At 39.5% G+C, this 14,445-nt stretch overlaps 1 protein-coding gene across 1 annotated transcript in view; it reads right to left on the bottom strand.

Moving 5' to 3' along the window:
* The window catches only part of SLC71A1 (solute carrier family 71 member 1), a 45,185-nt gene extending 31,284 nt beyond the window's left edge, over window positions 1-13,901 (bottom strand). Inside the window, exon 1 of the mRNA XM_040471082.1 lies at window positions 13,665-13,901. Within this exon, the coding sequence (XP_040327016.1) occupies window positions 13,665-13,748 (84 nt within the window). The 5' untranslated portion in view covers window positions 13,749-13,901. The remainder of the gene's footprint in view (window positions 1-13,664) is intronic.
* Between the last annotated feature and the right edge of the window lie 544 nt (window positions 13,902-14,445).

Below are 14,445 nucleotides of genomic sequence, written 5' to 3'. Positions count from 1 at the left end.
ATTGAAGGGTTTCAAGCAAGGGAATGGCATGATTGGACCTGCATTTTTCAATACCTCATGATGATTTCCTCAAGTTTGTAACCAAGCAGCAAACTGCATGTAAAATAAGGCTATTTCAAACAGTTGAAACAAGAGATGATGAGGGCATGGAACAGAGGAGTGGCAAGGACGCTGAAGGGGAGGGAATGGATATAGTCTTTAGAATGTGAAATAGGCAGCACCTGATAAATCTGGGAGGGAGAGTGAAGAAAGACTTCCCAGCTCTTTTCTCCCATAAGGCTCAGATTTACTTCAGGTACTATCTAAGACATTGCTCCTTGTACTTGAAAATTTCTACTGTTTTTTGAGGGCTGACTAAACTAATTAGCATGAATTCTGATGTTTGAAACCACCAGAGTGGGTGAGATTATCGAGAGAAGTGGAAAAAGAACAGTGGGTTAAGACCAGACTCTAAGAAACACCAACATTTAAGTAGTGAGCAGAGGAAAATGAACCATGAAGAATATAAAGAAGGAACAAATCAGAGAAATATCAGGAGATTTAAGAGAATACTGAAGATAAAGGAGCAGTTTTAGTAAGGAAGGGGTGATGTGCAGTACCAAATAGAGCAAGTTGTTAAGGCAAGGTCAAAACATGTCTTTAGGATTGCTAAGCCCCAAACTGGTTTTGTCTACCACCACATATACTCAGCACCTAGTGAAAAGCCTAGAACTTCTCAGGACCCTTAACATGCTAATTTACATTATGAATTTCCAAGAAGATACAGTGAACACTGTATTCCAAACTTGACAGAATCCTTCTTTCATACAACAGACAGTATCTCACGGCCATCTGAGTTCCTTGTAAAACTATTTGGGAAATACTGATAAAAAGTAAGATGATGATCGGACTTCAAGCTGTAATACAAAGCTGTAATCATCAAGGCAGTATGGTACTGGCACAAAAACAGACACTCAGATCAATGGAACAGAATAGAGAACCCAGAAATGGACCCACAAATGTATGGCCAACTAATTTTTGACAAAGCAGGAAAGAATATCCAATGGAATAAAGACAGTCTCTTCAGCAAGTGGTGCTGGGAAAACTGGGCAGCGACATGCAGAAAAATTAATCTGGACCACTTTCTTACACCATACACAAAAATAAACTCAAAATGGATGAAAGACCTAATCATAAGACAGGAAGCCATCAAAATCCTCGAGGAGAAAGTCGGCAAAAACCTCTTTGATCTTGGCCACAGCAACTTCGTCTCCAGAGGCAAGGGAAACAAAAGCAACAATGAACTATTGGGACCTCCTCAAAATAAAAAGCTTCTGCACAGTGAAGGAAACAATCAGCAAAACTAAAAGGCAACCGATGGAATGGGAGAAGATATTTGCAAACAATATATCAGATAAAGGGTTAGTATACAAAATCTATAAAGAACTTATCAAACTCAACACCCAAAAAACAAATAATCCAGTGAAGAAATGGGCAAAAGACATGAATAGACACTTCTCCAAGGAAGACATCCAGATGGCCAACTGACACATGAAAAAATGCTCCACATCACTCATCATCAGGGAAATACAAATCAAGACCACAATGAGATACCACCTTAGACCTGTCAGAATGGCTAACATTTAACAACTCAGGCAACAACAGATGTTGGTGAGGATGCAGAGAAAGAGGATCTCTTTTGCACTGCTGGTGGGAATGCAAACTGGTGCAGCCACTCTGGAAAACAGTATGGAGGTTTCTCAAAAAATTAAAAATAGAACTACTGTACAACCCAGCACTACTAGGTGTTTATCCAAGGGATACAGGGGTGCTGTTTCAAAGGGGCACATGCACCCCAATGTTTATAGCAGCACTATCAACAATAGCCAAAGTATGGAAAGAGCCCAAGTGTCCATCAATGGATGAATGGATAAAGAAGATGTGGTGTGTATATATATATATATATATATACACACCACATCTTCTTTATATATATATATAAATACACATACACAATGGAGTATTATATATATATACATATACATATATATACATATATATACATATACATATATATATACACATATACATACACACACACACACACACACACACACACACAATGGAGTATTACTCAGCAATCAAAAAGAATGAAATCTTGCCATTTGCAACTACGTGGATGGAACTAGAGGTTATTATGCTAAGCAAAAGTAGTCAGAGAAAGACAAATATCATATGACTTCACTCATATGAGCGCTTTAAGATACAAAACAGATGAACATGGGGCACCTGGGTGGCTCAGTCAGTTGGGCGTCTGACTTCAGCTCAGGTCATGTTCTCACTGTTGATGGTTCGAGCCCCATGTTGGGCTCTGTGCTGACAGCTCGGGGCCTGGAGCTTGCTTCCGATTCTGTGTCTCCCTCTCTCTGACCCTCCCCCGCTCATGCTCTGTCTCTCTCTCTCTCTCAGAAATAAATAAACATTAAAAAAAAAATTTTTTTTTAAGGGAGGGGCTACCTGGGTGGCTCAGTCAGTTAAGTGTCTGATTCCCGCTCAGGTCAGGATCTCACTGTTCGTGAGTTCGAGTCCTCCCTTCGGGCTCTGTGCTGACAGCCCAGAGCCTGGGGCCTGCTTCAGATTCTGTGTCTCCCTCTCTCTCTCTGCCCTGCCCCTACTTGCACTCTGTCTGACACTCAAAAATAAATAAACATTAAAAAAAAAACCCAAATGAACATAGGGGAAGGGAAGCAAAAATAATATAAAAACAGGGAGGGGGACAAAACATAAGAGACTCTTAACTATGGAGAACAGAGGGTTACTGGAGGAACTGTGGGTGGGGGGAATAGGATAAATGGGTAAGGGGCATTAAGGAATCTACTCCTGAAATCATTGTTGCACTATAATGCTAACTAACTTGGATGTAAAGTAAAAAAATTTAAAAAAGATAATGATTATATAACAATGTGTATAAACACACACACACAGCAAAAAAGGTGGAGGGAAATGATGTGTTAAAAGTGGCTGTTTTAGGGGCACCTGGGTGGCTCAGTTGGTTAAGCGTCTGACTTCAGCTCAGGTCATGATCTCACGGTTTATGGATTTGAACCCTGCATCAGGCTCTGTGCTGAGAGCTCAGAGCATGGAGCCTGCTTCAGATTTTGTGTCCCCCTCTCTGTCTACCCCTCCCCTGCTCATGCTCGTTCTCACTCTCAAAAATAAGCATTAAAAAATTTTTTTAGTGGCTGTTTTAGTGAAGAGGACTCAATCAATTGAGGAAAATGTCAGGGAAGGCTTCTCAGGGAGGTAAATGATATTACCTGAGACTTCAAAGTTCAGTGGGAAATATACTGGGATTGTCAGATGTGTACGTGTTTGGGTGCAGGATGTCAGTGGAGGGGAATGATGGCCAAGAGCATCTGAGGGAAAGGGAAAGGGAACAGCATATGCAAAGGCCAGAACACAGGTAACAGCAAAACCTATTTCAGTACCTGATGTCTAAGGAGGAGAGTGGTAAAAGATGAGGCTGCGAGGTGAGGAGAGGTGAAACTGAAACGGTGACTGGAGAAAGGTCTCTTAAGTCACATGAAGGCCTTTAACTTTCAGGCAGCAGGGTAAATGAAACAATTCAAGACAGAAGGTAACATCACATCATAGGACTGTCTTCTTGGAACATTAAAATTGCACTGCACTGTGGCAAAGACTTTGAAAGGGAGGGAGGGAGGAAGACCAGAAAGCAGGCTATTGAAGAAATATATGGCGGGGGGGTGGGGTGGAGTGAGGGCTCGCCTGAGTGGTTCAGTCAGTTAAGTGGTTAAGCATCTGACTTTGGCTCAGGTCATGATCTCACAGTTCATGAGTTCAAGCCCCACATCGAACCCTGCATCAAGCTCCACACTGAGCATTTTGCTGTAGCACAAAGCCTGCTTCAGATCTTCTGTCTCCCTCTCTGCCCGTTCCCTGCTCATGCTCTCTCCCAAAAACAAATAAACATTAAAAAAAAGAAAGAAACACACAAGAGAGGTAATAGTAACTAGAATAAGACAGTGGTAGTAGGGATGGAGCAAAGTGAATGGAAACAAAAAACACTCAGGAGGTTGAATCAAAAGGACTCAGTGGTTGACTAGATGTAGCAGGGGACAGTAAGGGAAGATCAAAGATGAAAAGGTAAGATTTCAGTGTCTGGCTTAGTCAGGCAGTGAGGAAAGGGGAAAGAACAAGAGATTAACACATTTTTGGCAAACCAGTTTGAGAAAAACATGTACATTAGCTGAATTTGAAGGCAACAAATTGAGAAAGATACGGAAGAAATAAAGATTAATATCTAGGTAAAGCATTCATAAGAAAACACAACAACATTAAGACACCACAAAAATATAATAGATAAAAACAAATAATTTTAAAAGCAGCTAATAATATTCTATCCTATGGAAATAATTAAACATTCAGAAAAAGCTCTACCGTCATAAAGATGTTCATGGCAGCATCATTTATAGTGGGAAATATGGAAATCTAAATGTTCAACCTTTAGTAACATCTATAATCAAATCACAGTGTGTAAATCAGAATAATATACAGCCAAAAACTGTTTATGGATAATCTTTAATGATATGTGGAAATGCTTATGGCAATGTTAAATTTTAAAAATATAAGTGGGAAAATAAAAACAAAAAAAATAAGTAAAAGCAGGATATAAAATTGTGTATAGAGAGTAATTTCAACTATGAAAAGCAAAACAAAAACTCATCTGAATGTTAATTATATTAGATAGCACTTTTAAGAGACATAAACTTGATTATGTTGTTCTGAATTTTCTAAATCTTTTTTAATAGGCATGCTTATACTTTAAATACAAGGGAAATGTTTAAGAGAAAAACTAGATAAAAACTAGAATAGAAAAATATAGGTAGTTGCATATACTTGCCCCTTCTGAGCCATTCTCTCATTATTTCCCAGAAGTGGGAGGAAAAAGTGTGTGTGTGTTGTATATTTTTTAAAGGAGGGGATGAGGGGGGTAGGTAGGGGTACTTGCTTGTCCTAAAGTACTGGTAATTTTGAGAGCTATATTATATCCATATTCAACTTTTTTGTTTTGAATGAATTCAAAAATAATACAAGATCTTAATAAAATTGACAAATTTTAAAAATATTTTACTGATTTAAAATACAAATATTTCCAGGTGGGACTTTTGACACAAGCACTAGTGGTTTTAATGGAATATCTGTCCACAAGCAAAATTCTAGGACAATTAGAGAAAGAATACGAGGGTCATGGCCTGGCCAGAAAGACCAGGGGAAATTAATAGACAAGTAGGGGCAAATATCTGACCAGTAAGTAGTTTACAGCATCAAGAGTAGAGAGTTTAGATCACAATGAGATTATATCAACAGATAACATTTAGGGATGCTAAAAGAATTCTGAGGTACCAAGTGAAAAATTTTGAAGGAGATAAATCGGAATATAAACACATGTCCAACCCCAAAAGCCAAGATATGCCATCTACAACCATGATAATTACTACACCAAAAGTCCTCCATTCAGGTAAGTAATTTCTCTCTTATAGAGGGATGGTTTCATGACAGTCGCCTCTAGCTTTAACCTCAGAAGTCAGGGACAATCTCCTTTCTTCACCTCCACCCTCCAATCTAATTCCCATTTTCTAAATCATAATTTCTACTGGTAATCAAGTATGGTTTCACCATCTAGGCTTTGGGCCAAGCCTTTTAAAATCATTTATTCTTCTATCCTAGGTAACGTCCACAAATTTATATTTCGCTGTGTAAAGTCCTTATTTCATTTTATTTAACCTAAACTTACCTTTCTAGGCTTCTGCTGAGACAGGCCCTATGCTTTATTTTTCTATGATCTGGAGCATCTGGTCCATGCATAGCACAAAGGTGCTTAATAAATGTCTGTAGAACTTAAGTGAATTACTCTGTAAGTCCCTTCTATCACCACAGGTATTCAGTATAATTACTGTATTTAAAGACTATTAAATTTTTATTAATTATTATTAGTTAAACTTGCACCTTCCTCTACTAATACCCTCCTCTACACTCTAATATCTGATATCCCACTGTGTCATCTATCACACAGATTTATTGCACACATACACTAGATTAAAACAGTAATGAAAGTATTACTGAAAACTTATAATGGTTTACATTCAAAATCTTGCTTACTCTTCCTGACCACCTTTCAGATTGGACACTGTTACCTCCATTTTATAGTCTAACACAGCAAATAAGAGTCTATCCAGGCAATTCCAGAGCTCAAGTCTACAGCTATGCTGGTTTTGGTGATTATACAGAATACATTACCACAGACTGTTACTCTTTTAAGTGTAGGGATCCAGTTTTTTTCCATTTTAGTATCCAATGTATAGCACAATGCCTGGTCTAGAAAAGGTATTTCATGACCATGGCTGATTGATAGCCCTAATCATGCAGTCACTGAGCTGCTAGGGAAATTAAGTTAGTCACTTTACCTCTCTCAGCAGGAAGAGATTTATTAATCTCTCACCTAAATCCTTATCTAGCTCCCAAATTTTGGGTCTATGCTTGCCCAGTCAATAGGGTTTATGAATGCAGCAATTATTATACAGGATGTTGACTTTAATAACTTATGTTGTATATCTATCGGTGTGAACTGGGGGTTTATAGAGATTTTTGGCCAGAAGACAGAATTAATTCTACCTATAACTGGGCATTATAATCCCACTTATTAAACAGAATTTATCATGTGAATAAACAATGAGAATAAGCCAAACTGAGGCTCATTCTTCAAAACAACTGGCTTAAACTATTAAAAAGTGTCAATATCATAAAAAAACAAGTTATTCTAGACTGAAGAGACATGGCAACTAAATGTAATGATTAAATTCTGTACCCAAAAAAAGACAACTATTAAGGAGGTACAATTAGAGAAATGTGGCTACAGCTAATATATTACTTAATACTATTATGTTAACGTTAAAATTTCCTGAATGTCAGGGGCGCCTGGGTAGCTCAGTCGGTTAAGCGTCCAACTTCAACTCAGGTCATGATCTCGTGATTCGTGGGTTTGAGTCGCGCATAGGGCTCTGTGTTGACAGTTCAGAGCCTGTATCCTACTTCAGATTCTGTGTCTCCCTCTCTCTGCCCCTCCTCTGTTCATGCATGTGCTCTCTCTCAAAAATAAACATTAAAAAAAATTTTTTTAAATACATTAAAATTTCCCAAATGTGGTAATTACATTGTGGTTATGTGGGAGAACATCCTTTTTCTTAGGTGATACATTCTCAGTTTTATAGGGGTAAAGTGTCTTGATATCTACAACGAACTCTTCAAATCGTTCAAAACAAAACAAAACAAAAAAAAACGTGAGCATATATAAAGAGAAGAAAAAAAATGTGGCAAAATGTTAATCTGTGATGTGAATCTGTGGGATGGGCAGATGAATACTCATTATGCTATTTTTGCAACTTTTCTGTAGTTTAAAAATTCTCCAAAGTTGGGAAAAATTTTAAAAACATTATAAAAACCAAAATAAAGTAGGGGCACCTGGGTGGCTCAGTCAGTTAAGCACCCAACTCTTGATCTTGGCTCAGGTCATGATCTCATGGTCATGAGATGGAGCCCCAAGTCAGGCTCTGTGCTAAGCATGGAGCCTGCTTAAGATTCTCTCTCTCCCTCTCCCTCTGCCCCTCCCCCTCCTCATGCTTGCTGTCTCAAAACAAGTAAATAAAAATTTAAAAAATAAAGTATAAGGGAGAATAATTTTGATCTTAAAATTTTTTTTTAATTTTTTTTTTAACATTGATTTATTTTTTTGGGACAGAGAGAGACAGAGCATGAACGGGGGAGGGGCAGAGAGAGAGGGAGACACAGAATCGGAAGCAGGCTCCAGACTCTGAGCCATCAGCCCAGAGCCCGACGCGGGGCTCGAACTCACGGACCGCGAGATCGTGACCTGGCTGAAGTCGGACGCTTAACCGACTGCGCCACCCAGGCGCCCCATTGATCTTAAAATTTAATACAGACAAGTTATCAATCAAAAATGAGGGTAGGGGCACCTAGGTGGCACAGTCAGTTAAGCGTCTGGCTCTTGGTTTTGGCTCAGGTCATGATCTCAGGGTTCATGAGTTCAAGCCCTGCGTCAGGTTCTGCACTGACAATGCAGAGCCTGCTTGGGATCCTCTCTCTTCCTCTCTCTCTGCCCTTCAGCTGCTCTCTCTCTGTCTCAAAAATAAATAAACTTTAAAAACAATTAAAATGAGAGTAAAATATAGCTTCAAAAAGAAACTTTGAATTTCCTCTGAATGATACGTAACTAAGCTAAAATAACATCATGTAAAAGTCTTACACACAAAAAATACAAAGGTGCTTAGTTACAGGCATCTAAGAATTGTAGCTTTTCATGGAAGAACATTAAAAAAAAACCCTGTAACTACAAAGCTGCTTTCATGGGATACTGACACATTATGGCATAACTAGAGAAAATGTAAGCAGGCATCATGTTTCCTTTCTCACAAAGTCAAGTGGTGTTTTCTTATTTCCTCTGACTTTAATCAAGCAAAGCGAGATCCATTAGTTTTGTAGAGCAAAAAGAAAACAAAACCAATCCTTAATTTCCTGGAAGTATGAATCACCATAAACATGTTGCTACACTATTATACTCATTAAGTAAACCATTTTGGCTCAATTTGCAGTGAGACTTTAGATTTTACTGAGAGGCTACAGATCAATTTTAAAGACACATATTTAATATTTGTATGTTATCACAAAAGTGAAGAGGTTTTGGTTAAATTGCTCCTAGGGGTGCCTGGGTGGCTCAGTTGGTCAAGCGTCGGACCCTTCATCTCATCTCAGGTCTTGAGCTCAGGGTCCTGAGTTCAGGCCCTGAATTGGGCTCTGTGCTGGGCCTGAGGCCTACTTAAAAAAAAGAAAAATTAATTTTTAAAAAAGATTACTCTGAAATAGAAATTAAATATACTTCTTAAACACGTTTAACAAAATTAGGATGAGACCAAATTTTACTGTTAAAAAAAACAAACTAGAGTTTAAGATTGTATTACTTTGCAGTAAATTTTTTTTTAAGGATTTATTTTTAAGTAATCTCTACATCCGACATGGGGCTTGAACTTACAACCCCAAGATCAAGAGTCACACACTCCACAACTGAGCCAGCCATGCACCCTACTTTGTGGTAAATTCTGAAAAGATTAAGCAACATGACAATCTACTTCTCCATTCTGAGGAGGAAAAGATGTAACTGCTAACTCAAGGTAAGCCATCATTACATTAAGTGCCTATCCCCATGAACATCTAATGTGTTACATGGTTCAAATGACCACAAACTGAACTCACTAACAAGGTAGTATTTCATGTGGTAGAATTCATAATTGCTTTTACACATTATTGAGAAAGTAGACCCATTATTTAGAATAAGCTACTACATTTGGCCCTCAAAGAGACCAAACCATTTCAGGAAGCTGGATATATCCTGGCTGCAACTGTCAAATGTTTCTTTGACACTTTTAATTCAAAATAATGCTAAAAGACAACTTGAATTTTTAAATAATTGAAAAACGTAAATCATATATATACTTGTCAGAATGCTACCCAGAAAAAGCTCTTCTTTTTACTTAAACTTCAAACTTTGGTAGCTGTAAATGAGTTACAGTTCAACTGTTAGTGAATTTCTGCAGATGCTATGATTATTGGGAAGTAGGTCTGCAAACTATATTAGGATGAACTGGATATATAATCTGAAAAAACTGCTTACTAATTTATCCCCAAACATACTAAGCTAAAGCAAATGCTGCAGCACACAATGGAGAAAAGGAGGTAAGTCATTCATGGTACTGCCTGCTACAAGCTTGCCAAAGATGGTACATGCATCCTGATGTTTCCAGGCATGGGCTAGTGACTTCGAAGAACAGTTGCTGTTTGAAGGCACCATGGCCCTCCTCATGGCTTGTATGCTAGCAATTAGAGGCTGTTTACTTAGCGGCTCTCTGGGGACTAAGAAGAGCTATCCTGCAACTGCCTCAGCCATCTTTGTAGGTGAAGGATGCGACGGATCAGAGCTTAAGTTTAGACTTTTGAAACGGTGGTGACTCTGACTTATGTACTTAAAATCGGAGTTACAAAAAAAAATCTGGTGTTCTGCTTCTCTGGGTATATTTCGTTTTGCAAATACCCATTTTTTTTACTTTTTTCAGGTACTTCCAACAAATTAATTCACACATGCTGTGCTTTCTATCAAATCTTTAAGTCATTTCACCAATTTATTTGTGAAAAAATTGGACATTTTTCTCTTTGTCAGAGATGCAATCTCACAACTGTATTAACAAAACAGTAAAGATCATGTAAAAACATAAGCAAACTTCAAAAATAATTTAAAAATTCTGTTTTTGATGACACAAATAAATAACTCACGAATGTAACTCCTTAGCTCTTAGCCTCCAACAGGAATGTTTACAAACAATCTGGTAATACACGGTAAGAATTTAACAACAAAACTGAAAGTATTCTAAAATGTCATTTAATTCAACTGACTTAATGGTCTGCACTAAAGGATACATCAAAATGCCACATACATTAAAACTTGTAACCAAAGACTATTTCTACATATGGATGCTTCAGAAAGCAAATTCACCAGTAATGCTACAATTACTTACATCAGTAAAATGGTATACAGGAAATGAGTAAATACATATTTACTGAATTTAACCTGTGGAAGTATTTTGTAGTTATGCATGTTGTTTTCAAATAGGACAACCGGTCTTAAACTTTGGGGAGGTATGGACTCTTCTGGGAATCTCTCTCAAAAAAAACGATAGTCAAAGAAAATTTTGCAAATGACTGCAGGGTGTACAGACCCAAGTTAAGAACTCCTGACACAGAATCACACACCTTCATGTAATTTCCCTTAACTGTATACAACTCAAACGGGCAAGTATTAGTTAGCCTGACTCTGGTTTCAGAGCCTAATCAAATACAATTTCAAGAAAAGAAAAACAGTAACTTATGATTAACCTGGTTCATTTAGAAGGGTTCACTTCTTCAACTGTCAAAAATGGTAACAAATCTAAGTTTTTGACAAATCATTAACAACTATTAGTTTTGTTTATAAATATTAACATTCATTAGTCAGACTTACAAAGATGTCATTAGCAAGAAGAAGCAAAATAATTTTATTAACATTGTTGAACACTAGAAAGAAAATGGAAGGGAATCAGATCAGTATCATTGGCCATGGACCTGAAATACTGTTCAGAGATGGTCAAGGATGACCATATAGTCTAAGACACTTGCCTCTAAATGAATCCATCCACAAGCTGAACTTAAACACACACACACCAATACCAAACGGCAATTTATTCCCTTTCTTTAAAAAACGTTAAGGGTAGTCTGACCAATTATAAGTAGGGAGGCAGAAAAGCAAATGCCATGTTAAAATTTAAAAAACTATAATAGTTATACTATTTTCCATTTACAGCTAGAGTAGGTTAAAACACAAATACTGCAAAAAATTACTGATATTTCTAGAGATATAAATATTCCATCTATACATATACATATAATCAATATAGGAATAAATAAAATTACAATAAAAACACTAGGAATGTGCTAGCACATTTTTAAAAATCACTTTAAATGTGTTTTTATCACTTTAAATTCATATTAGGCCCCATAAAATTAAAATATGCATTAACCAAGTTTCTATTCTAAAGAGGTGTCCAGTGCTTTTAGATTGGAAAGTGCAACATAAGTGTATAAAGATGACAAATAATAATACCCACATGCCCATAGTTCTCAAGAAAAGCTTTCATTTATTCTATGTGCCCTCTTAAAAACTTACTGCCAGTGTAAAAAAAAATTGTATTTTACCTCCAAAAACAAGCTATGAATTCACTACAACTTTAATAACAAGATAAAAAATAATAATCTCTTCCAAATCTCCTAGGATTTGGAACAAAAGCATCTGCTGTAAAGCGAATGGAATGAAACTCCAAAGAGGTAACACAACTGAACTTTACCTCAAGAAAAAAGATGTGTTTCTTGATCAGAGCTTCATTCTTTTGCAAAGAATACTGATCTTAAAAATCACTTGCTTTTATAAAATACAATCCTTTGTTGCTTCTATTTTATAGATTTTATATAGAACTTAAAAATATCAAGTCCTGTTGGTTAAGAGACTACCAGTATTCTTTCATGCTATGTCTCTCCATACATAGTAGTTTGAACCAACTTCATCAAAAGGGCCCTGACTATTCATAAGTGATTTAATCAAAGTAATGTCCTAATTAATCAAGTACAACAAAAAGATCCAAGGACTTGAAGTTTCTTTTTCACCAAATGTCAAAGCTATGACATCTAATTATTTTTAGAGTTAGCTAAAAGGAGATTCTGAAATTGTTGCCTATGTCCCAAGCCTTCTAAATATATTAGCAGCATATTGATGGGGCCCCTATTCTGAAATGTCAAAAACAAAACAAAACAAAAAACCTTTGTCATTTATTTCAAATGAATTCAGCAAATCCTCAGGGGTGGCCTAATTACTGTACATATTTAGCACTATGCTAGCAGTTGATGAGGGCTCCAATTATATACATACACATACAAATATGTTGGAATAAACAGAAATACGGAATAAAAAGAATCATTTCTGCAGGAAAGTGAAACGGGTATTTTACCTTTGCATTCTATTTCAGAATGTGATAGCAAAGAATGCAACAAAGACCGGAGAGTGTAGCAACATAGAAATTTCAGTATATAAAAGTATAGGCGAGTTAAATTTTCAGTTAAAAATCCTACGTCCCCTGCTGGTTAACTACAGCACACTGCATAAAGTTTATTGTGTGATGACAACTGTTTCTAAAAAGCACAATTTCTTACCCTCTGTCTTCCTTTCAAAGTGTCTTCTAATCCTCAGACCATGATAATTCTATTTAGCGGCTTTTATTTTAAAATAAAGGAGGTGATTTTAAAACAACAGAGTGGTATGTGTTCTTTGGAAACCAGATGATTTAAGTCTAGGCCCCGGGTGTCCTCCGTCACGCTTGAGACTCCGGGAAGTGAAGAGGAAAGCCCACCTTCTGACAGTGTTTACCGCACTGGAAGAAGCTAAGAGCAGGAGCACTGACCCAGAACCAGGTGGAAGAAGAAAGCCAAGGCACTAAGGAGCCCCAGCGGGGTCGTCGCACCAGATACCGCCCGGCTAGAAACATATGGGAAGCCAGGGATAGCTCCCAGCACCTTCGAAAGCGCAGCGACGGCGGCGCGGGGCCCGGCGGCGAAGGCAAGGCTGCGGTGGCGAGGGGCGCGGCGGGACCAGCCCCGCCGGGGCGACTCGGGGAGCCGGCCGGCTGGAGAGCCCCGCGTCAATTCCAGCCCGCGGCGGAGGCGCACGTGGGGCTCGAGGCCGAAGGGCCTCCAGGGGCCGCCGGAGGAAAGGGCGGCAGGTGCGGGAGAGGAAAGCGGCTTCCCCAAGAGGACGGGCCCCGGAGGCCGCAGGCCGGGGCGAGGGAGGAAAGCCCCCCGGAGCAGAGGCGAGAGGGCCCTGGAGACTGAGACACCGGCACCGCCGACAGGGTGGGGGAGGGCAGGGGCACTCAGGGAGGCTGGTGGCGGCGGCGTGGGGGACAGAGATGGGATGGGGAGCCCCGAGGGACGCTCCCCAGCGCGGTACCCCAGCTCACCGTGCCTCCGTCCTTAATGATGATCTTCTTGGCCAGCATGATACTGCGGTTCGCGGCCCGTTTCTTCTTCTTCCCCTGGGTCATTTTACCATCCTCGACTCCTGGCGCTGCTGCAGCCACTCCCGGGGCGGCCGGCCCCAGCGGCGAGTGCCGTCCCGCCGCTACTGCCGGGCCGAGCCGCTCGGGGCGCCCGCCGCCATCTTGAGGGCCCGGCCTGCCTCCGGCGGCGCGTCACATCGTGCGATCAGCGGAGGAGCCCGCCCCGCCCCACCCACGTGACACCGCCCCGCCTTCTCGGTCGCGGTGCGTTCGCCGCGCGGGGAGGGAAGCCCAGAGGGAAGCCGCTAGGCTCTCGGCTGGCGCCAGCCGGTGTTCTCCTTTCATCAGCTCGCTTGGTTCTCACAACAGCCCTGGGCGATAGAGACCCTTATAGTCCGTCTTCACAGATAAAGAAATGTAAGTTTCTGAAAGTTACCTGCTCATGGAAATACGGCTGATAAATGGTTGCCCTGGAGTTCTCACCAGGCTTCTTGAACTATTAGAGCTATCTCCCAACTGTATTCTAACCAGGACGGGAACCGAAGGGAACAGTTGAAATCGTTTTCCAGAAATAGTGGGTAACTGAAGGGATAAAGATAAACTGGTTTTTCAGAAACAGTATGTTGTCTTCGTGCTCAGCCACTGCCACCCCAAAGTGGAGCCTGCCTGTTCCAGGACCTTTTCTTTATTCCCTGCCAATAAAAAACTTACATAAGCTATGTCATGTCACACTATGTAACCT

This window comes from Herpailurus yagouaroundi, unplaced genomic scaffold, assembly GCF_014898765.1.
Source record: "Herpailurus yagouaroundi ecotype Mexico unplaced genomic scaffold, PumYag 77, whole genome shotgun sequence".
Taxonomy (NCBI): Eukaryota; Metazoa; Chordata; class Mammalia; order Carnivora; family Felidae; genus Herpailurus; species Herpailurus yagouaroundi.
Note: the sequence above shows the minus strand (reverse complement) of the source record. Positions and strands in the feature narration are given on the sequence as shown.